General features: G+C 35.7%; 3 protein-coding genes across 3 annotated transcripts in view; 2 read left to right on the forward strand and 1 right to left on the reverse strand.

The window, feature by feature from the left end:
- The window catches only part of c11h6orf120 (chromosome 11 C6orf120 homolog), a 6,148-nt gene extending 5,826 nt beyond the window's left edge, over window positions 1-322 (forward strand). Inside the window, exon 2 of the mRNA XM_056468766.1 lies at window positions 1-322. This exon is cut by the window's left edge and continues 1,062 nt beyond it. The gene's annotated coding sequence lies outside the window, so the exon portion shown is untranslated.
- Window positions 323-1,240: 918 nt separating this feature from the next.
- On the forward strand, window positions 1,241-9,872 carry mrpl4 (mitochondrial ribosomal protein L4). Its single transcript, XM_056468448.1, has 9 exons — window positions 1,241-1,401; window positions 1,518-1,599; window positions 2,704-2,872; window positions 2,970-3,021; window positions 3,147-3,264; window positions 4,637-4,743; window positions 5,713-5,822; window positions 5,902-5,975; window positions 9,681-9,872. The coding sequence occupies exons 1-9, from the start codon at window positions 1,354-1,356 to the stop codon at window positions 9,824-9,826; spliced, it is 906 nt and encodes a 301-aa protein (XP_056324423.1). The 5' UTR covers window positions 1,241-1,353; the 3' UTR covers window positions 9,827-9,872.
- Window positions 9,873-9,880: 8 nt separating this feature from the next.
- hyls1 (HYLS1 centriolar and ciliogenesis associated) lies at window positions 9,881-23,576 on the reverse strand. The gene is made up of 12 exons (XM_056468447.1): window positions 23,497-23,576; window positions 23,154-23,253; window positions 22,930-23,046; window positions 20,867-20,940; window positions 20,544-20,788; window positions 20,387-20,442; window positions 14,495-14,655; window positions 14,371-14,416; window positions 14,225-14,288; window positions 12,102-12,183; window positions 11,987-12,013; window positions 9,881-10,116 (listed from the first exon to the last, which is right to left on the reverse strand). The coding sequence occupies exons 2-12, from the start codon at window positions 23,251-23,253 to the stop codon at window positions 9,985-9,987; spliced, it is 1,104 nt and encodes a 367-aa protein (XP_056324422.1). The 5' UTR covers window positions 23,497-23,576; the 3' UTR covers window positions 9,881-9,984.
- Window positions 23,577-23,852: the final 276 nt, after the last annotated feature.

Consider the following 23,852-nt stretch of genomic DNA (forward strand, 5'->3'; position numbering starts at 1 on the left):
ATTTGTCATCTAATTTGACTAACAAATTTATAATTTGCATATCAACACAACTGATTGCACTTGATATATTGAACACAATGTTCTCTCTTTTGACCTCTTCTGACATTTTATTGATAGAATCTGTTGTGTGGTGCGTTTATTTGTCTTTTACTGACCTTGCGTTCTAGGTTTTAATCTGCACTATGCAATCACACAAATCACCTTGTGTTGAAGGGTGTACGGCTGTGCCTATTGTGAAGAGTCTGTTGACTAATGAACTGAAAAGAATCTTTTACGCCTGTAGTTGTAAGATAGAAATAAATAATCACATATTTTTGAAAAAGTCTCTGTTACTAATATTACTTGGATTTGTGTTAAGGCTCTGTTTTGTATGTTTGATTGTATTTTGCTGCAAATACATGGTGAAATTATTTTAATTTAGTGTAACTTGAACTAAATCAAATTAATAACAATATATTATTCTTTACAAATAACTAGTTTCATTAAAACGAGACTTGAGAAAATAAATTAAAAATAAAGTATGTCTTAAAACTATACAGTAGTTAATCATATGTGTTTATAGTTTCAGTTCTTTGCAGTATTATTGTATTTAGAGACGGTATTAAAAATACAGTATATACAAAAATGCAATAATACTAAAAAAATAGTTGAACGAACTAGCAATCCACAAATGATTACAGTTCAAAAGTTACATAATAATAGCCAGTTCATGTATATGAATTGTGCTGTTTTACATTTTAGTTTAATTATTATGTGCAAAGTGTACTTATTAAAATGATTATAAATGATAATATCCAACCACTGATTTTCTAAAACAAAATGGTAATTAAGCATAACAGATTTGCAAACAAAATTATTTTAATCTCAAATCGACAACATCATTTTAGGGGGTTTCTTTAGATGAAATATAACACCATCAAAATACCATACTTTTTATGTAATTTTGTTTCAGATAATTATTTTACAGTTATTGAAAACTGTTTTAAACAGTTCCTAAAAACAATAAACGCGTTGTGCTTCAAGAAACCTACTTTTATAATTACAAGTATTTGCTAGGGGAAGTATATTATTGTTGAGAAAACATTTATGATCCACTTCTTCCATATTTCATGGAGTATTAAAAAAAATATTCAGTTTATATTTCCAAACATGTGAAATAATAAGATAGTAATAAAAGTGTTTCAACCACACACTAAAAAAAGTCATTTATGCGACAAAACAAGGCCTGCGTCATATGTGGGCGACGGAAGTGTGCGCACGCTATCACGACCTTCCTGACAAGAAGGAAAGCAAATAATGTAAGAACTGATATCATAACGTCAGAGCTCTTATTTATTTCTGTTTGCCAGCATCATGTTTCGTGCCACGTTGGCGATATGTGGAAGAACCGTTGTTAAAAGGGTAAGTAGGCGCATGTAGCTCAACATGCAGTATAAACGTGTGTCGGTATGATATAATGTTGATATTGAAACACATTGCCGAAGGAGAATAATAACAGATGATTTCTCTCAATCCAGTTCATCTCATCTGTGTCTGGAGAAAACGCACTTCCACCAAATCTCAGACTGCCACCAAACCTCATTGGAGTCGCAGCAGAAAGTAGGCAAAGAGTTGCTTATTTAATGGTGCATTATTAATAACCACAATTACTTTACATTACATTATTTATTCCCTATATAAATAATGAAATATATAATGAAATTAATTGCATTATATATTTCACACACGCACACACACACACACACATATATATATATATATATATATATATATATATATATATATATATATATATATATATATTTATTTTTTTATTTATACACACACAGTTGAAGTCAGAATTATTAGCCCCCTTTGATTTTTTTTTTTTTTCTTTTTTAAATATTTCCCAAATGATGTTTAACAGAGCAAGGACATTTTCACAGTATGTCTGATAATATTTTTTTCTTCTGGAGAAAGTCTTATTTCTTTTATTTCGGCTAGAATAAAAGCAGTTTTATTTTTTTTAAAAACCAATTTAGGGTCAAAATTATTAGCCCCTTTAAACAATTTTTTTTTTCGAGTTTACAGGACAAACCATCGTTATGCAATAACTTGCCCCAATAAATTACCCTAACCTGCCTTGTTAACCTAATTAAACCTTTAAATGTCAAATTAAGCTGTATAGAAGTGTCTTGAAAAATATCTAGTCACTTATTATTTACTGTCATCATGGCAAAGATAAAATAAATCAGTTATTAGAAATGAGTTATTAAAACTATTATGTTTAGAAATGTGTTGAAAAAAAATCTCTCAGTTAAACAGAAATTGGGGAAAAAATAAACGGGGGCTAATTATTCTGATTTCAAGTGTGTGTGTGTGTGCGTGTGCGTGTATGTATATGTATGTAGTTCAAACCTTTTTTCTTGTGGCTGGTAGCAATTGAAGTCATTTTGCTTAGTTGTCAATGTGATTTTAAAATGAATGAAATGTGTGTGCACTTGAAGTAAAATAAACCTAAACTGAAATAAAATGTATTTACTAACTTGCCAAGAAAATATTTATTCTTATTTAGTTTAACTTTATATACTAAAAAAACTAAAGCAAAATACAAAAAAATAAATAAGAAAAAATATTTTTAGAAGTCAAACTATGACGTAAAACTATAATAGTTACACAAAATGTATACTAAAATAAATAAAAGTGTGTGAACTGTTGTTTCAGAGCGGCCTCCTCCCTCCGGCTCTGAACTTCCAGTTGTGCGCAGATGTGAGGCTGATATCCCAGCTCACCTGACACCCGCGCAGACCTGGCTGGAGTCTTTGGGAAGTCGTGACAGTGACCAGCTCGGTGTGATTGACCTGCACCCTGACGTCTTCTCCGTGCCAATCAGGTAGACAAAAACAGCTGTCTTTGAATGATTTTTGGACTAGAGTTATGTTACAAACATATGAAAATATGACCTTTGTTTTTTTTTCTCCAATTAACAGACTGGATATTCTCCATGCTGTTGAGGTTTGGCAACGTAATTTCAAACGAATAGTAAGTAACAAGGATTTCTGGTGTGAACTTCACTCATTAATAAGAAGTGCAAATCATCTTCTATAAACATAAGTCACAAAGCAGGATTACATTTGCCATGAATGTGTGTGATTTGATTACTGTAGAGCTACGCAAAAGTCAAGACAAGAGCAGAAGTTCGAGGTGGAGGCAGAAAACCTTGGCAACAGAAAAGAACTGGCCGAGCGCGACATGGAAGCATTCGTTCTCCACTATGGAGAGGAGGTGAAATAAACATACGTTGAGCTTGATATTAGAAGTCCTATAAAGTGCTTTAAATGTGCAGTTTTTTATTCTATGTTTGATGTAATCTCAACTGAAACACAAATAGAGGATGGGACATATAGTAGCTCCTCCCCTTAAAAAAAAAAAACAATAGCGTATAGTTTTTAATCACAACTCTGCCAGTGAGAGTGGTTGAGCTCAAGCGAAATGAGAGGGGGTCTTGACTTCAAGTTGATCATTTGAAAAAGTGGCATAAGGTAGATTTTTCAGACGAATCATTTGTTAATCTGCATCCCAATCATCACAAATACTGCAGAAGACCTACTGGAACCCACATGGGCCCAAGATTCTCATAGAAATCAGTCAAGTTTAGTGATGGAAAAATCATGGTTTGGGGTTACATTCAGAATGAGGGTGTGCGAGAGATCTGCAGAGTGGATGGCAACATAAACAGCCTGAGGTAGCGAGACATTTGTGCTGCCCATTACATTACAAACCACAGTAGAGGGCAAATTCTTCAGCAGGATAGCGCTCCTCATACTCCAGCCTCCACATCAAAGTTCCTGAAAGCAAAGAAGGGTCAAGGTGCTCCTGTATTGGCCAGCCCAGTCACCAGACATGAACATTATTGAGCATGTCTAGGGTAAGATGAAAGAGGGGGCATTGAAGGTGAATTCAAAGAATCTTGATGAACTCTGGGAGTCCTGCAAGAACACCTTCTTTGCCATTCCAGATGACTTTAATAATAAGTGATTTGAGTCATTGCAGAGATGTATGGATGCAGTCCTCCAAGCTCATGGGAGTCATACACTATTAATTCTTTTTCCACTGCACTATGACTTTATTTTATATACTGTACATTATTTCTGTTAAGTGACAAGACTGTAATCTAAGCAAAGTCAGACCTTACTGTCCTAATTAAATTATTAAAAATCAAGGCATGATTATATTTTATTTTGGTAAAATCAGTGTAATCTAGAGGCCTTTCATATAGGCCACTTTTGATGATCAACTAGAAGTCAAGTTATTATTTGTTGTTCCTAAAACTTGGGTAGGTGATGACTTTTGTCAGGTGGTGTATATTTAATAAAAATCACATTACTTTTTTTTTTTTTTGATACGCATGCTGGATTTATGTGGTCAATGTGTTTTCCATCATATTTATGTGCAGTTTTGTATTGGATAATAAGTCTATCCTACTTATGCTTTTTTTTAAATGCATGTGCAGCTTGGTGTTTTCATAAAGCATTTCTTTTTTGCAGCAATTCAAAATAAGGATAAAAATAGGTGGATGGGAACGTGGCTAGTAAAAATCTGGGAATTTGACATTTGGCACTTAATCTTTTAACAAATGCTCTTCTTCCTCATACAGGAGGAATTATTCATGGTCCACGAGGGCCAACCAGTTATTATTACATGCTGCCCATGAAGGTACGGGTGCAGGGGCTGAAAATCGCCCTGACTGCCAAACTGGCCCAGGTGAGGAAAATATGCTTTAGTGCTGTTTCAATATTTATACACTACTTCTGTAACAAAAAAAGATAGTTCAATACATACCACAACTTTGAAGCGTTCACAGTTAAGAAACTATGTACTGAACAAACTATGCCTGTCTTTAAACATTATAAAATATTTTCTTGTCAGTTTTGCCTCTGCAATCCATAGTTTATAGTGGTTTTGTCATTTAAAGTAAAGATGTTATGTCGAATATAAAATGAGCTTGTGTTTTATTCATCCATCTGTTTCTTAAACACAGACTCGGTTACTTTCAGCTAATGATGGGAGAATCAAAGCTTTGAATCATTTTGTGACAAAATTGGTTAGATAGTTTCAAAGCATTTAAAACACCACATGCTAGGTTCACCTGCGGGTCAAAACAGAGTAAATGCAAGAAATACTTGAGAAACACTGCAAACGTTAAATTGAGAGTATAACCAGAATAAAATCTGATGCACGTAATGTCTAATATCATTAAATATGAAGTGTTTTTTATCAATTTTCAAGTCCTGTATTGTTTGTTTTATTGTGGGCCATTAACTTCTATTATCCTTTTTGTTTTATAAATGTCTCATTATAACGTCTACAAACTTGTAAAACTGATCTGAGATTCAGTAATTCTGAATCTTAATGAACCTGCATGATTCATGTGGATTTTATGGTATTAGTCAGACCTAAAATCTATGACAGGGATGGGCAACTGCAATCCTGGGAGTCCACTGTCCTGCAGACTTTTGCTGATCTTGATATCAGGAGTAAACGGAGCCTCGAGTTATTTCTGGGAACACATATGTTACAGTCTTCCTCATTTAAATAATTTCCATCCAGTGGATACACAGACACTTGAATAAAATAAATAGTCCTCCTCTTAATCCTGGTTAAGCCACATACTGTAAGTGTGTTGTCACCAGTGTGTCCAGGAAACACTGATTCAATACTCAATCTTTCCAGGATTACCTTCATATTGTGGACTCATTGGAGATTCCCACTCCAGACCCGCACTACCTCCAGGACCTGATCAAACACAGACAGTGGGGGGATTCAGTTCTCATTGTTGACGTGTAAGTGTGTGAGAGTGGATTTATATTCCATTGCCAACATGTGTGCCCTTTGGTAATTTCTTTATTTCTTCCATTTCAGAGGTGATGAATTTCCTCAAAACATTCTTAAGGCGACTGAAGATCTGAAAACAGTGAACATCATTCCAGCTCTGGGTAATCAAACAGACCCTCTAAAAACACTGTTAATCAAAGGCGATCGATTAGGCCTTTAAAGAGCCCATATTATAGATGAAATAGGGTCATATTTAGGTTGTAAGGGTCTCCAACAACAGTCATATGCATGCAAGGTCAAACAACACTTTGATGGTCTTATAATATGCATTTATTTTTACCTAGTTATCCCAGCGACTCCCATATGAATCGTTCAGCGATTCATTTGTACCCAAACCCGTCCTCAGCGCGAAGCTAATCTGCACTGATTGGACCAATGACAGGCTGCTGCGCTTGGTCGACGACACTGACAGGCTTCAGGGCGAGACAGAGTGAAATGCCCAGCAGATTATCAACAATATAAAAGTAGTCACAGTGTACACACGCTTCATAGTGGATTTTGGCTGCCAGTGGGTGAATGTAAATATAGACGATGGACTAGAAAATACTGACGACTAACTATTTTATCAAGCAAAAAGTCCAAGAACTGGCGAGGATATGTCCTAGCAGTCTACTTGCTCTTTTTACACACACGCACACACAGGGCCGGCGCGTCCAGAATAGAGACGGCGCGGCGGCGACACCTCCCTCCCCCTCCGCGTCCTCAGTTACATCCGCGATTACAACCCTAAGATTTCAAACGCGACACCCCCTAAAGTCCTCACTTTACAAACGGGTCCCTTTGATCACCCTTTGCCTAGAGCTTTACCCTATTCAGAGACACGCACACACACACATCAACCTCCTAAGAGGAGACACTCACACAAACGACCGTCCTCAGAGGAGCCACACACACACATTACACACACACACATAGCTGACTATCCATAAACAAAGCGGCACGCGTCGCGTTTTCAACGTAGCTTTACACGCGATATAAGAATATAAAGAGTTAACCTGATACAGCACACGCGGTTACAAGTAACAAAACACAACTAAATGCATAATTTGCAAGCTAGAGTAAACGAGGCAACAATTTTAATCGCACGTACTTACACTGGTGAAATGGGGGAAGAAACTGATTCATGATCCACTGATCCTTGTTCTGACAGTCTATACTGATCCTTCCTTTAACAAACTGATGAAGTCTTCTTTGTAAGCAGGTAGTTTCCAGAGGCTCTCGATCTGCTCAAGGCTAGGCTATATGCTAAGGTTTCATCTTTGGGTGAACTGTCAATAATCTCCATCTTCACAGCGTGACTTCATTCTACCGGTGTCTGTGTGTGTGTGTGTCTGTGTGTGTCTCTCTGTGTGTGTGTGTGTGTGTGACTTTTTTCTGTTAGTGGGCGGAGCCGCAGGTTTCAAATCTCCCGGGCTTGCGCGTGCAACTACTTGTGTTTCGTAGCTGCGTCATCGCGAAACACCTAATAACTCGTTATCAAGACGACTCGTTTGAAGCACTATGAGTTGACTCTTTTATAGATGAATCAATAATTTTAAACACTGTACACTTACAGATTTAAGCCTTAGCTGGATATTTCACTTCACTTAGAGCTGTGTGACACACTACATGGAAGGGCATTTTCAAAAACCCATAATATGGGCTCTTTAAAGCTCTTTTATGATCTGTGGTTCTCAGTTTCAGTCCGCACACCCCACTGCTCAGCTTATTTTGCAGCTAATTACCCGATTGTTCCATGAATTAACGGATTTCTAATTGACTGGGATCCTAGATAGTAGCTGTGTCTCATTTCAGAGGCTGCATCCTCCGAAGGATGCATTCAAAGGCGCTGCGTCATCGCGGTGCAATGAAGGCTGTCTCATTTCAAAAATTCAAAGGCTCTTTTAAATGCAGCCTCCAATTGCGTCCTTCGTTTCCCAGTTAGGACACAACCAGTGGAACCTTCGCAGCCTTGAACATCATAAGATTTATTGCGCGCCGATAACATCGAGATGTTTTTAAAAGAAAACTCAGGATTCAATGTATGAATTAGGTTTTATTAGGTTAAAAAACTGTGTATGACATGTCTTACTAAAAAGTGATTTTGTAGACCGTTTACATTGTGTTCATGTATGGATCAAAGGAAATATATTTCCAGCATCTGTAAACCTTGTTTTGCCTTCAGATCACTTAAAATAAGTTTTAATATCACTTTAAAACATTACAAATTTTATTACCGGCATCTGTTACGGTTGCTAAGGAATGAGATCTGTCCTCTGTAGGCTAGATCGTCTTATTTCAAAACGCTCCTTTCAGCTTGTGTGAACTTCGAACGACGTATCTTTGAAGTCTGCATCCTTCGGAGGATGCAGCCTCTAAAATGAAATGGCTAATGTTCACCGATCTGCTTCCTGGGCATGGGAAATCTTTATTCCACTTTGGAATGATCTTTTACAAATTTGCACAACACCAGAATGTTTGTGAAAGTGAGATAATCGCTCTGTGATAAAGGCCGCTGTTTGTGTAGATTCTTGGTGAACTACGGCTATTTGTTGTTGTTGGCTATTTGCGATGGGCTCGTGCCTTCCAGGTGCACACAGTTAAAAACATCTCACGCTGTAGCGTCTTTTAGTGCAATGTAAACAAGGTGTGTTAGACAAATCATTACAGCTTATTATTATGATTATGTATGTATGAACACAGATGATAACAACAGTTCATGTAATAGCTTAGATTTACATAAGAGAAATACTATTTTTTTTATTTATTCTTATTTTTATTTGTTTATTTATTAATTGTTCTGTCATTTATTTTCAGTGTAAAATTATTACTTGTGTTTAAACTTTTTTTCACAAATTTTTAAGTCTAAAGAGAGAATTTGGCTATTCTTTGTTTTTAATATAATTGTTTGTGATGTTTTAATTGGTTACTGAGCAATAATAAATAACACTTTAAAATATAAGGAGTTTCTATGTGATTGTAAACTAGTAGGGTTTTGAAATTAATGAATGCATAATAATCGTGATTATTCCTTTATAATCGTACTACCAAAATCTATAATCATTGCATCCATATTTGAAATAAATCCTCCTGTAAAACAATTCTGTAGTTGTGTAATGATTAGTCACGTTGAATCAGTGAAAGTTGTTAAATATCCTATCCAGTAACCCTATGGGAGTTTCTTCTTTGCGGAGTATTTGGCATTTTTGAACAAGAGCGTCCTCTGGCCTTCGTAGAACATTTACAACTGATCACAGAGCTGTGTTCCCCTCATAAGATGTGTATGATAGTTGCAGCCTTAGATTAAGCACGTTTGCAATTCCAATTTGATTAATCTCCCGACCCTATTGTCACTCTTAAGGAACTTTTAAAGCTTTAAAACAACCTTTTCCACACTGTCTGAATTTTTAATGAAAAAAATGTATCTTTTGCTTGCTGACATCTCCAACAGAGAGGAATCAGCTAAAAAGTGGGTGAAATTAATTTGTGTAAACATGTTGAATGATATGAATTGTGTCACTAAAATGTTCATGTATTGCGTGATTGGCTGATATGTTAATTGTGACAGGCTACTAGAAAAGTGTGACAGAAAATATCCCTGTAAACAAACTTCACATATTACACACTAAAATGCCATTTTGAATGAAATGCATACTCAATTTAAACTGGAAACATGGCTTCCTGTTCATTTTACAGGGCATTTAGTCAAATTAGAAAAAATCTGAAATGAGTAACTTGCAGAATAATGGGGCACGAGGACTGAAATAGAAAACCACTGACCTGAAAATGTGACCGATAACAATATATGCAATTTTTCGTTTTTACAGGTCTCAACGTCCACAGTTTGTTGAAACATGAGAGTCTGGTTCTCACTCTGGAGGCTGTCAAATTCCTTGAAAAGAAGCTTCTCTGGCATGATGTGCGTTACACTCCCCTGTATCCCTTCAAACTCCCATACAGCGACCTGCCATGAACAGCACAGACTTCAGTGGATTAAAATGTTTATTTCATAAAAACAATGATCTGGGCGTCTCATTTCACATGCACCATGAAGTAAAAAAGCTCAATAATTTGAATAAATAATAGTATTAATTCAATATAAAAGATAAGGCATAGGTGGAAGAGTCTCTGTTAAGGATAGGAGATTTTAGCAGGGATAATGCCATGTGCTAAATCATGTCTGATCTCCCATCTTAGTGCTGATCGCTTCTTCTCTGTCGGAACCACATAATTGTTGGGGATGTACGTCTTCTGGGGTCTCGGCTGTTAAACAAAAAACAACTCAAGATCAGAGAAGCAAAGCAGTTCCTTTAAAACAATTCTGTATGTTAATTAGGCTGCATTAAACTGCATGGTTCAAGTGACTCAATTCTGATTTATTTCTCGCATGTGGCACAGACCGGATATGGCCTATGCACGTGTAAACAGGAAAAAAAAATCAATAAATCACCTGGATTCTGATTTACTCAAATCAGATTCAGGCCTTGTTCATATGTGGGAATTTATCCGATATGAATCGGATCAGTGCCTGCAGTGTAAGCAGGTATATCGGATTTTCACCTGTCAATGTGAGTCGCACATTATTAAAAACCATAGCGAATGACCGTCTGACGCTTTCATTTCAGAACAGACTTCCCCAAACCTTATATATCATACACGAGGACCAAAAAGCTTTTATATTGTCAGCACAAGTATTTAAGCATGTTAACGAGAGAGCGAGCGAAATATCCTTCACGTAACCAATATAAACTAATATAAAACTATTGCATAAATCACGCTATAGACATTACATTAAAATGCCTACTAGTTAAAAAAAAAAGCCTAGATTAAAAGATGGCGGCAAAATGAGAACTTTTCTATCATAAACCAGAGTAAAACAGCTGGTCAAAAAGAATTTAAAAAAATGAAACTCTGCAAACAAATTAAATACAGGAATGGAGAAAAGATCGCTCTTATTATCAGCTGTCAGTCAGCGCCCGCTGTTTTTTTTTTTTTTTTCTTCTGGTCATTGCGCCTCTTACCATTGCAGTGTAAATGCAGACAATCTGATACGAGTCATTTTTAAAAGATGATGTAAGCAGGTCATCAAAAAAAAAAAATAAAAATCAGATACAGTCACAAAATCTGCAGTGTAAATGCAGCCTTCTGTTCAGTCTAATGCGGGAAGTGGCAAGAAACTTCACTGAGCTTGTTGTCTATAACAACACACACTAGAATAATTCACTATTATTCTAAAATAATATTTAGAATTACTGACTAACTATGACAAAAATGACATTGCGTAATTTTTTATTTAGCATCATTAGTGTTAAAATGATTTAAGTGTGTTAAGGGTTTAGATTTATTCACATGAGGCAATGTTGACAGCCCCAATTTTCAATTTACTAATCATTTTAAGTGTTCTGTATACTTTTCCATAGCAGCACACACACAGACATGAGCTATGTTTCCATCCAAAAATGCGGATGAACTTTATGCGCAAAACTGGATTATCGCATAAAAGACGTGCGAATAAAGTAGCGTTTCCATCCAACGAATCAAAGCGAACAAAATCGCCACTTCCTGATTAACTGGCGTCAAATATCAACAGTATAAACTGAATTTGCTGCAGTACGAGAAGCTGTGGCAATCTTTTCTTCATCTAATAAATGACTTGCGCCTCAGAAGGCAATCCTGACACGCAATGAATGAAAGGTGGCGTTTGAAGATGTCAGACGTGGAGCACAGACACTTTTGATTCTGGAGGAAATCATTATTAATATAATAACACATACTGAAACAGTTAAGGCATTTTAGGATGACAAAAACAACATTTCAGATGGTTTTCAATGTGCTCAGCCTGCTGGTTTGTCCATTTACACACATTTTTATCATCATATAATCGCTTATAACAAAATCACATGACCTTTTTTTAAAGCGCATACTGGAATTTATGCGGTAAAAGTGTTTCCATCGTAGTTTATGTGCATCTTTTCTTATCGAATAAAAAGTTTATCCTACTCAGTTATGCGCATGTTTTTTATGCGCATTTTCCAAATTTTTGTGCATCATGGCATCATATCCAAAATGCCCATAAAAACAGGTGGATGGAAACATGGCTATGGAGAAAAGTATTTTAAATAACATGACTTACTGGTGGAGGCTGGTACATAAGTTGTTCCTGGGAACAAGAAATAAAATGTTTTTAATTTAAATTAGCAAACAAACACCCTTTTCATCTTAAAACAAGAAAAATATTAGAATGGTACCCTGATGGCCCAATGTAGCTCCTTCCTGCTCTTCTCTCCGGGAGGCTTAAACATCTCCCACTCCTGCTTATACTGAAGATACCTGATAAAGAAGCAAAAAACGTTGTGATTAGTTAAGAACATTTCTAGTTCTAAGTAATACAAGATACACTACCTATCCAAAAACATACATACAGTTGAAGTGAGAATTATTAGCCCCCTGTTCATTTTTTCCCCCAACTTATTTTTAACTGTGAGATTTTTTCAACACATTTCTAAACATAATAGTTTTAATAACTAATTTCTATTAACTTATTTATTTGATCTTTGCCATGATGACAGTAAGTAATATTTGACTAGATATTTTTCAAGACACTTCTATACAGCTTAAAGTGACATTTAAAGGCTTAACTAGGTTAATTAGGTTAACTAGGCAGGTTAGGGTAATTAGGCGAGTTATTGTGTAACGATGGTTTGTTCTGTAGACTCGAAAAAATATATCTTAATAATTATGACCTTAAAATGGGTTTTAAAACATACAATTTTTATTCTAGCCGAAATAAAACAAATAAGACTTTCTCCAGAAGAAAAAAAAAAGATCAGACATACTGTGAAAATGTCCTTGCTCTGTTAAACATCATTTGGGAAATATATCTAAAAATAAAAATATAAAAAAGGGGGGCTAATAATTCTGATTTGAACTGTATATAAAAAGTGACCACCTGCATTTACCAAAAGCAAACAGGTAAGAGCCTCCCATTGGATAATTACTGCATGGATGATTAAGTTTCAGCTGTTAACAAGTTATTTAACCCTAAGAGAGCAGCTTCTCATTTCAAAATGTATGTCAGAAAACATCCTGTGGTTGCGGATGTTAATCAGATTTAGAGGAGTCTAAATATTTGCACGAATAAAGCAAAGAAAACATTCAAGTAGATTGCAGACTACTGAAATTGGGTTAAGAACTGTTCAACACTATTAAAAACTGGATAGACAGTGGGGAATCATCATCTTTGAGGAAGAAATGTGGTCGGAAAAAATCTTGAATGATTAAAAAAAAAGTCTGAAGATAAAGTGTGTGAAATCTGAATTTATAATGTTTATATTAATAGCACTCATCATTTTTCTTTAGGAGAATCAAAATCAATCAGAGCAAGTTAATCTACTGAAAGCAAATGTTTGTTTTGGTAATCTTGAATCAAAAATCTAAGCATTTGCTTCCTTGTTTGGAGAAGCCTTCCTTCTTTGTTAAGATCAGTATGATGGCTTCAGCCACAGTTTTCTTATCCACGCCCCTCTTACTGTTAATCTGCTATCAAAGGAATGATTTGAAAAAAGAAAGCGCTGCTTGACTCTATATTTTCACTTTAGTTGGAAGTACATCAACATACTGAATTAAGTCCCAGAAACTACTGGTTCACACAGACGCTTAACATCTGTTGAAATAAAAAAATAAAAAAACAACAGTAGAACTCAAAGTTATGTGGTTGGTGATATTAACGTCCAGTTTGTGGCACATTAGTATATGTGAGGAGGCTTGTAAATAACTCATGAAAGAATAAAGTTACGTTAAAACCAAGCACACCATTGTTTTTTCTTGTGAAATTCCCAATAAGTTTATTAAGGTGTATCCATATAAATGGCCCACCTTGTAGTTTCAGCAACATTATGTCCTCGAAGAAAGAGTTGAACTTGAACTCCCTGACTATAATGAATGACCAAGTTATTTCATCAATGGATTTTTTTCTTTCCTGATGGCAGGGATATATTTTTATGATGGCTCAAATTTGTTTAAGAGTGGTTCAGGGAGACATTTTTTACATATGGATTAGCCACCAAAGAGTCCAGACCTTAACCCTATTGAAAATCTTTCGGATGAGCTGAAGAATTATTTTATGTAACGCTCCGACTCTACCATAATCAATACAAGATTTTGATGAAAAACTAACGCAACTCTGCATGGGATAAATGTTATGACACCGCAGAAGCATACTGAAATGATGCCACAGCGAATGCATGCCATAATTATAGCTAAAGGTGTCTAACTAAATATTAGAGTTTGTGACTTTTTTTGTTTTAATTGGTAGTGTATTTAACAAAAGCAAAAGTTTCAAACAATAACAAAAGATTCAGGTTTTACATACTTTGCAACTGGATCAGTTTTCTTCAAGTTCCTTGTGTGAGGATGATCAAAAACTGGCCTAATAACTGGGAACAGAATCAGATTGTGTAAATGCCTTCAAACTGACAATCAAAGAAACTGAACTGAAAACATGAAAATAACACTCACATGACTTTGGACGAGGTCTGATATCACTCTCACTGTGTGATCGTGTCTATAAACAAAACATAATAATAAAGTTTATCACTCAAACCGGTAATACTGATATGTAGGAAGATGTTTGAGTACTGACCATGCCTCTGATGTATTGTTGGAAAGCACTTGAGGATTCCTCTGTCACTGAGCTGGTTCTGTCAGTATAGCTTTCTGTTTCCTCACTCTCTGAGTCATAATGCACACGAGATGCAGGGATGCGCATCTGATCCAAACGCTCCTCCAATTCACTGACTGTACCTGCAAAACATTTGGATATGATTACTCGTATCCTATACATTTAAATGTTATAACTACATCTCTAATATGCACATATCAGATGTCTTGGAAAAAAATAGTTTATATTGCAAGAATTAATTAAATTGATAAAAAGTGACAGCAGAGTCTAATATTTTTTAGGCAACACAATTGTGTTGAACATTGATAAAAGATGTTAAAAAAAATGTTTCTTAAGCAGAATTGTGTGACACCAAAACTAGAGAAAAATATTTAACTATTCTAGCAAAAATGTGCACATTTTCTTAATTCTAACTTTGTCAAAAGCACTATGCCATGAGTAAAAATTGGATGTGTACTACAGAATCTTGCTGGAAGTAGTAGGTCATCCGGGTACTTCTCGCATACTATTTTTCCAATATTATGAATTCAGACATGTTACACAGCTCACAAAAGCTGCGTGCGAAATTGCATACTTCCTAACTATTTAGTATGCTAAAAACAGTATGCGAGCCGAGTAGTGTGTCTGAATTCATAGAATTCGAAAAACAGTATGTGAGAAGTACTCTGATGACCTACTACTTCCAGTGAGATACTGAAGTGCGTATCAGATGGACGCTATGCTATTCCATAATATACTACAAGAGAATTCATGAATGGGAGTGAAGCGGCGCAACTGATGACAAAATGGCAGATGTAGTACGTCCGAGTTTCATTCATACTACTCACATTCATACAGTATACAGAACGTATTTTTCTAATGGCCGAGTAGTATTTTAAAATTCTAATTCAGTACCTACGGAGTAGTAGGCAATTTCGGACGCAGCCATACTGTTTTTCACATACTATATATTATAAAAGTATGCGATTTCAAATATAGCGCATGAATTTTTGACATGATAAACATTAAAAGTAAAAATGGAGTGCTCTGCAAACTTCACACATTGATCCTTGTTTGGCCTGTGATTGTGTTTCTTCTTCCTTTTTTATTTATATGACACTATTATTGTGGTTATCCTAAAGATGTATGAGTATATATCAGATAACTAGAGAATTATTCAATAAGAGTTATGGCTTAGTGTTAAGTGTATAAGTGCTATTACTAACCCTTAACTTCCTAAAGAGATAGTTCACCCAAAATGTACTCACCATTTACTCCCCCTCAAGTGGTTCTAAACCTTTATGAGTTTCTATATTCTGTTGAACACAAAATAAGATATTTTGAAGATTGTTGAAAACCGGCACCACTGAAATCCAAAGTAACCCAAAAAACAAAAAATACCATGAAAGTCAATGGCTAGTGGTTTCCAACAAAATATATTCTTCAAAATAACTTCTTTTGTGTGCAACAAATGAAATAAACTCAAGACAGGTTTGAAAGAAGAGTAGTAAATGATAACAGAATTGTAATTTTTAGGGGGAACTTTCACAATCCTTTAAAATAGGGGTGTCAAACTCAGCGGCCCTCCAGAGTTTAGCTCCAACTCTGGTTCTACACATTTACCTGTAGGTTTTAAACAAGCCTGAAGAACTCCGTTAGTTTTTTCATGTGAGTTTGATTAGGGTTAAAGCTAAACTATTGCAAAGCTCTGGACTTCAGAAAATGAGTTTGACACCTGTGCTTTAAAATAAGCAAATCCCCTTAACCAGTGTAACACACCAAGGCAGCCAGCATAAGCTCTGACTCTCGTCTCCTTCCTCCTCTTGTGTTCATCATCATATCCTTCATGATATTGTGTCTCCTCAGGTCTCTTCTGAACTCTATCCTTCCCGTGCCTCAAATTAAAAGGGTGGTCAAGACTGTACCGCAAAGCCTCCAACTCCAAACCTTCATTGAAATACGCCACATTTTGGGAGCTTAACTGTTCTGTTGCATTGTCATTCCCTGCTGGACTCTGGTGCTGCTCGGCTTGAAGAACTCGTCTTGGCATATCAGGAAATTGATGTTTATTCTCAAATCCATCATGGCTTTGCTGTGCAGCTACACTTTGCCTACCATCAGGTGATTCTGTCGGAGCTCGTCCATCAGTTGTTTGATTTTCTCTGAACCAGAGCAGACTGCTGTCATCTTCATAGTCAAGAGCATATAAAACCGATTCATGTTCTTCTTCTAATCCAGCCACAGTACAGTCGTCTCTATAGTCCTCTGGGTCTCCATATTTCGATGAGTCTGGTCTGTATGTGCCATAACCGGATGTTAAAATGCTTGCGGCAGGACTGCCCAGACTTTCATGAACATCGTCAACACACATATCTCTAGTTTCCTTCTTCAGCTTCAGCTCTTGTCCCCAAGTAGGTGTCATGTTATAATTATCCTCCTCTTCTTTCTCAGACTGGCCACTGACTACTGTAACATAATCATCATCATCACTCATCCATGACTTCCTGTCCTGCCTTTCCTCTTCCTCAACAGGTCCATCAAAAAACCATTTGCTCTTCTCTTCTTCATCATCCTGTTCAGATGAGTTATATTGTCGTTTCTCGCCTTTTACCTCAATTTTCTGTTCATCTGCTCCTGGCACATTCTCTACCAGGTCCTCATTGTCAATGTTTTCCTCACTCTTTCTAAGTTCGATCTCTTTATCATAGTCATCCACAAAATATTGCCTCTCTTCCTTGACATGGTTTCCGTTTCCATCACAAGTCCTCTCTTCTTTGTTGTTGACGTCACGGTTTTCCTCTGTACAGTCTTTTATGAAACACTCTCTTTCCTCTTTATCATCTTCCTCTGTATTGTTTTTGTAAGGTTCTCTCTGTTTGCTGTTCTCTGATTCGTCACTTTCAAAGTTTCCTGTACTCTCTTTCATCACAAAAGATCTACCAATGTCTGCCTTTTCTTTAATGCATTCATGATCTTCTGATACACAACATAGGTCATCTCCTTCATATTCGCCTCCTTCCTCTGAAAATGTATTGTTTTCCTCCCCACTTTCACATGTGCTCTTTTTCCAGGAGAGATTGTCTATCTTTTCACCCATGTCTGAATCTATACCTGTAAGCCTTCCTTCACTATTTAAATCTTCTTTTGAATAATGTTCATGTTGTTCCTGATCTTTCTTGCCATCTGAATTATTGCTTTCAGTTATTTCCTCCTCGTTCTCTTCAGTGTTTTCTCCACTGAAGCTCTCTCTCTCCTCCTCACTATTTAGCTCATCATCACTCACATCCTCTTCTGGCTCTCCCTCGTCCTTCTTTTTATTCCCTTTTCTCTGCTCACTAAGATCAAATTCTGGTTCCTCCTCTTGATTTCTTTCTTCCTCTTCACTAGCTTCTTCTTTTTCCTCTTCCTCACTTTGTATGTCCTCCTCTCCAAACTCTTTTTTCCCTTTTACCTCCTTTTCACTATCTTCTAGTTCTTCCTCTGGAAACTCTTCTTCCTCGTCTTGACTTCCTTCTTCCCCCTCTTCACTGTCTTGCTCATTGTCTTCCTCTTGACTTCTTTCCCACGTTTCCTCTTCTCCACTTTCTTCTCTCTCTTCACTTTCATTTCCCTCTTCTTCTACTTCACTTTGCTCTTCAGTCTCCTCGAGGTCTTTTTCTTTTTCCTCCTCACTTTCTTGCTCTTTTTCTTCCTCTTGACTTTTCTCTTTTTTTGACTCTTCACTTTTTTCCACCATTTCCTCTTCTTCACATTCTTCTTTCTCTTCACTTTCCTTTGCCCCTTCTACTTCACTTTCCTCTTCCTCCTCCTCACTTCCTTCTGCATCATCATCTTCTTTTTGTTGTTCATATAGCTCAAACTCTTCATCCTCACTTTCTTGTTCTTTGTTCTTATCTTTACTTTCTTCTTCCTCTTCACTCTCATCTTCGTTTTCTTCCGAAGTTTCATATTCCTTTTCTTTACTCTCTTTTTTCTCCTCTGAACTTTCATTTTCCTCTTCCTCCTCACTCTTGCCTGCTTCTTTACTCACTTCTTCGCTTTCACACTCTTTTCCATTTTCCTCTCCTTTTTCCTGAATTGCTCTTGTGAATTGCTCCATTCTTTTTTCCTTGTCGTCTTTAGAATCCAAATTTTTATCCTCCAGCTCATTTCCTGAAAATGTTCCCATCTTCCTCTCTTTATTATCCTCCTCATCCTTACTGTCTTTTTCAGGCTCTCTCTCAGTCCTTTTGTTTTCTTTCTTAACATAGTCCCTATCATCCTCCTCTTCACTCTCTCGATCTGTCCAGAAGGAAGAGGACAGGGATCCTTCATCTTCATTGCTTTCATTTTCCAGATGGCTCTCAAAAGCTTTATACATCCTGAGGTAGATGAACAGGTCTCTCTTTCAGCCCTCAGTAAGAAAATCAGCTCAGCTTTTGAGCCAAAGCAGATGGCTGAGAGGGAGGGGCTGTAACTAAGAAGATTACCAGTAAGAACTTATTTGGGTTAACAAGGGTAATTGTGCCACCTGGTGTATGGGAGTTTTTTTTTTTTTTTTTTATTATAGAATACTACCAAAGTTTAAGTTTTTGGCTCAGTGGTTAGCACTGTCGCCCCACAGCAAGAAGGTCACTAGTTCAAGTCCAAGTTGGGCCAGTTGGTATTTCTGTGTGGAGTTTGCATGGGTTTCCTCCGGGTACTTTGGTTCACGCCACAGTCCAAAGACATGCGAATGAACTAAATTGGCTGTGTATGAGTGTATGAGTATGTGAGAGTGTTTGGGTGTTTCCCAGTACTGAGCCGTGGCTGGAAGGGCATCGGCTGCATAAAACATATGCTGGAATAGTTGGTGGCTCGTTCCACTGTGGCAACCCCTGCTAAATAAGGGACTAAGCCGAAGGAAAACTAATAAATACATAAAGTAAATGATGAGTAAATTATAATAGAATTTAAAGTTTTGGGTGAACTACCTTTTTAAACTGAAAATGACAGTAATGACTATGTTACAAAGTTGTTCTTTTAACCCTCCTGTCGTGTTCACATCCCACCAATTCATGCTTAACATGAATTTATAGAATTAGACAAAATAACTGCAGTGAAAATACAAATAGGCACTGAAAACATATTACAAAATTAACAATAAATGACAGAATTCAAAATATTAGTTTTCATTATCAATAGACAGCTCGCTAAAGTAACTATCACAGGGTTTGACCAAAGAAATTGAAGTGTTTATCCATCTGAAAGATTTATCAACCAGCAAAGAAAAACAAAACAGTATCCTTTCCTGTGTACTGAGTGCTTGAATTTTCATTCAGTCCTTCAATTGGACTATATTAGTGAACTGATGTAGAGAATAGTGACTGAGGGTATAGGTGGTGAATACAGACACAGAACTAGCACTAGTTATACTTTAGTCATTTTTAAGTGACATGCTAAGCTAAAAGTGCTCCTGCTAGACCGGAAACACCACAGATGTAACAAGGTTGAATAAAACACTCAAAATTTAAAGAGGTGATCATCATTTTATATGTTCAAGTGCATAGTGTGGAGGATATAATAAGGTCTTGAGGCAAACAGATGTAAAACACAATATTTATGAGTGTTTTAACTTGTAAATCGGTCAGATTTGAGCCAAACACAACTGGAAGGTTAAACAACTTTGTAGAATGACTCAAGAAAGTTACTGCATATAACAAGTATTATGACGGGGTCATATAATCTTTGGTTGATAGTTCAGCCAAAAATGAAAATTCTGTCATAATTTAATCAACCTACACGTTTCAAACCAGTTTGAGTTTTGTTTTCAACAGACAGAGTAAATAATTACAGAATTTTCATTCTTGAGTGAATGTACTTTTAAAAAGTTTCAAAATTTTACAGAAAACTTACCAGAATCTTCACTATGTGTAGACTCATCACAGACACGAGACCGACCTTGATGCTTCCTTTGTAACAAGACAACAGAAAACGAATGTGCATTGATTATAATGTTATTTTACATCAACGACCCAATCTAAATGAAAAAATTAATGTCACATCTTACTACCTTAATACTTTTCTTTTAATCATGGGCTTCAAATGAGTCTGATGTTCTCCATCAGGACTTGTTGTCTCACTACCATCCAAAACTGAGTGAAATATTTCTGAGGGTCCATCCTCAGTCTCCAGTCTGTTGGGTGCCGTGGAGGGCCGCGCCGGTCTATGAGCAACTGAGTGCCGTGAATATGAATCATAGTAGTGATTCATACCAGCATCTTCATGATCTTCCTCATTAAAGGTGGAGGTGAAAATCTAGATATAAAAAATACACATATTATGTATTCAGAAATGGAAAAATGTTATGTTTTTAAAATGTACAGAAAGTCATACCTCTCGCTGTTGAGCTGCTGAGCTGGTGTTGAAGGGAACGTAACTAAAACTGGAGCCGATGTTGTTCAACTGAACTGAAGCAGAAACACAAATTGAGTTTTCAAAGATATTTTACAATTTTAAAAATGACATATTTATTAAGGTTTTCATTTATAACATATAAAATGTTACATGGAACATCCTCTGTACATAGTTGTAGTCTCATTACTCCTTACACTCCAACTCATCTACTACACTCCTCATTTTTGTTTCTGCAAACCTCAATCATATTAAAGACACTGGGAGTTAAGCTTTTTCTCTCTCTGCTTCACAATTATTGAATGCAATTCCTTTCATTGTCTAAAAATTGCTAGACCTGGAATTCTTTACACATTTGTGCATTAAAGGGATAGTAGCCTCTGACCTCCTATGGTGTTTTTATCCTGTTATGAATATTACTGACTACCAGTCTCCAACATTCTTCAAAGTATCTTTGCATTTATAAGACAAAAATAAATTCCAAAGAAGGTTTGGAACCTTTGTGTAAACTGTGAGTTTCATTTTTATGTGAACCATTGCTTTAAGATCTGTGTATTATTATTATTATTATTATTGAATGTTTTCATTTACCCATGTTATTTCACTTTTGTATTTTATGCATCTTTTTAATTTTGTATTTTATTTTGTACTTTGGAAATCGTATAATAAAAATAAATTAAATGCATCATCATTATTTCCTCAGTTTTGGGGAGTAACTATTTACATGAAATGTAATACATAATTAAATTACAAAATAAGTAGAAGATACAAGAGGATATTTTTTAATAAGAAAAAGACAGTTTTTTCCAAGGCATTGTTTTTGATGCCAGTGTTTCCTCTCATAGCTATGTAAATATCTAATTTGAAAAAATCTGTATCTAAAAAAAGGTCCTGAAGTATGATTTAAAATTAAATTATTCTAGTGCTGGTCAAAAACTTATCTTGATTAATCGCATCCAAAACAAAAGTTTACTTTGACATAATATATGTCTTTGCAATATATATATATATATATATAAGGCCGCACGACATTGGAAAAATCTGACATTTTGATATTTAGTTTTCTACAATATATATTGCGATTTCACCAGATGGCTTGAATTGCTCTTTCTGAAAAAAAAAAAAATCTTGAATTTAGATTGACTGGGTCAGCTTGTAAGAGTGTGAATCTTCCTTGTATTAATAATTCAGTAAAATTATTTACAATAAGTTACAAATGAACTTTTATTGTGGCCAAATGCTTTAACCTCTCTTGAAATGCCTTGAAAACTATTATGGATATACTTTGCAATGACTCCATAAATCTCCATAAATGTATTCTCAATTGTGGAGCTGATTAACTATAAATCTTTAACATTGCATATCTGTCATGTGACTATTGTGGACACACACATTGCGATATAGATGCTGAAATGATATATTGTGCAGCCCTAATTTATATTTATTAAGTACATGATACACACACATACATAGAAACAAAAATTTGTTACATAGATATTTATATTTATATATTATTTGTATCATATACACATTTATATGCGATCTAAATATAAATAAACTTTTTCACACAAACTTAAATTGTCGAACAGACTTTTTATCTAAGATAAGATTAATCTTTCTGACCAGCACTAAATTTATCTCATTTAATTTTTTTTTTTTTTTTTAGAAAATAAGTGATTAAGTACTTGAGGAAAAAATGTTTGAAAATGATTAAAATCTGAAAACATGTTACAAATTTAGAAAATTGATCTAAAAATAATCAAATGTAATCAGTTACATTAAAAGGGCGACAGAATTGTTATACAATGTATTAAATTTGAAATGTTGTAACTATTTCCCAGAGATGGGTTGCGGCTGGAAGGGCATTCGCTGCGTAAAAACGTGCTGGGTAAGTTGGTGGTTCATTCCGCTGTGGCAACCCCAGATTAATAAAGGGACTAAGCCGAAAAGAAAATGAATGAATGAATGATAACTATTTGTAAAATAACCTTGCCAACACTTATTATTAGTCACATGATAATGCAGAAAAGAGAGAGACTGCTCACCCTTTTCCTTAATAAGGGCAGGTGGACTTTTACTGGTTCTGCATTGTGATGCTGGAGAAGTCCATTCGCTGGAGCTCTGACTCCTTGACTTTTCATGACGAATCAGATGATCTAGATCTAGTGGGGATGTCAAGCAAGACATGTATTTGAAGGAAAGCACAGATATGCTATAAAATGCCAACAAAACACTGAAGAGAGTGAAATGTTTCAAAATGTATTCTAACCTCGCTTGAATTCGCGCAGTCTTTGTTTGGAAATATGACTGTATCCAAGCGCAGCCAACTGCTCCTGGATCTCCTCTTCGGAAAAGTCTACACTCTCCATCTTTTATTATGAAAACAAACACAGATATTAGTAAAGATTTGTACAGTATTGGCAAAACATCGCATTTTCTCAAGAGAAAACACATGTCCGCTGAATTTAAACAAAACTCAGTCTTTACTGTCTCACTGAAAACAACGTAACGTACATAGATAAGGTTAGAGTTGAAATGAGAAGACTGTCGCGGCAACACATGAAACAAAACATAAGGGAGGTTTAAATAATGTGTATTCTGTGTTATCTCACCTTTAAATGGCCAGGTTTGCTTATTGTTGTTTTCAGTACCAGGACAACAGCGGCGGTTCCGATTTCAAAATAAAAAGGTAACAGAGTAAGAATCCACGTCAAAAGCAAGTTACAGCGCCCTCTGATGTATTGGAGAACATTTGATGAGCGTACAAACCACAATAACACAGACATTAGTGACTCCTTGTGATCAGACTTGTAAAATGCCCATTGTCATTTGCTTATTATCTGATTCTAATTCAGTTAATTCATCCCCCCTTTATTTCCCTGTGTAAAAACCTTAAGCCAAATAGTCTATAGTTTAGCTTCTTTACAATATAAAATGTCAGCGTAAATAGAGAGTAAATTTAGATCAA

This window comes from Danio aesculapii, chromosome 11 (genome assembly GCF_903798145.1).
Source record: "Danio aesculapii chromosome 11, fDanAes4.1, whole genome shotgun sequence".
Lineage (NCBI taxonomy): Eukaryota > Metazoa > Chordata > Actinopteri > Cypriniformes > Danionidae > Danio > Danio aesculapii.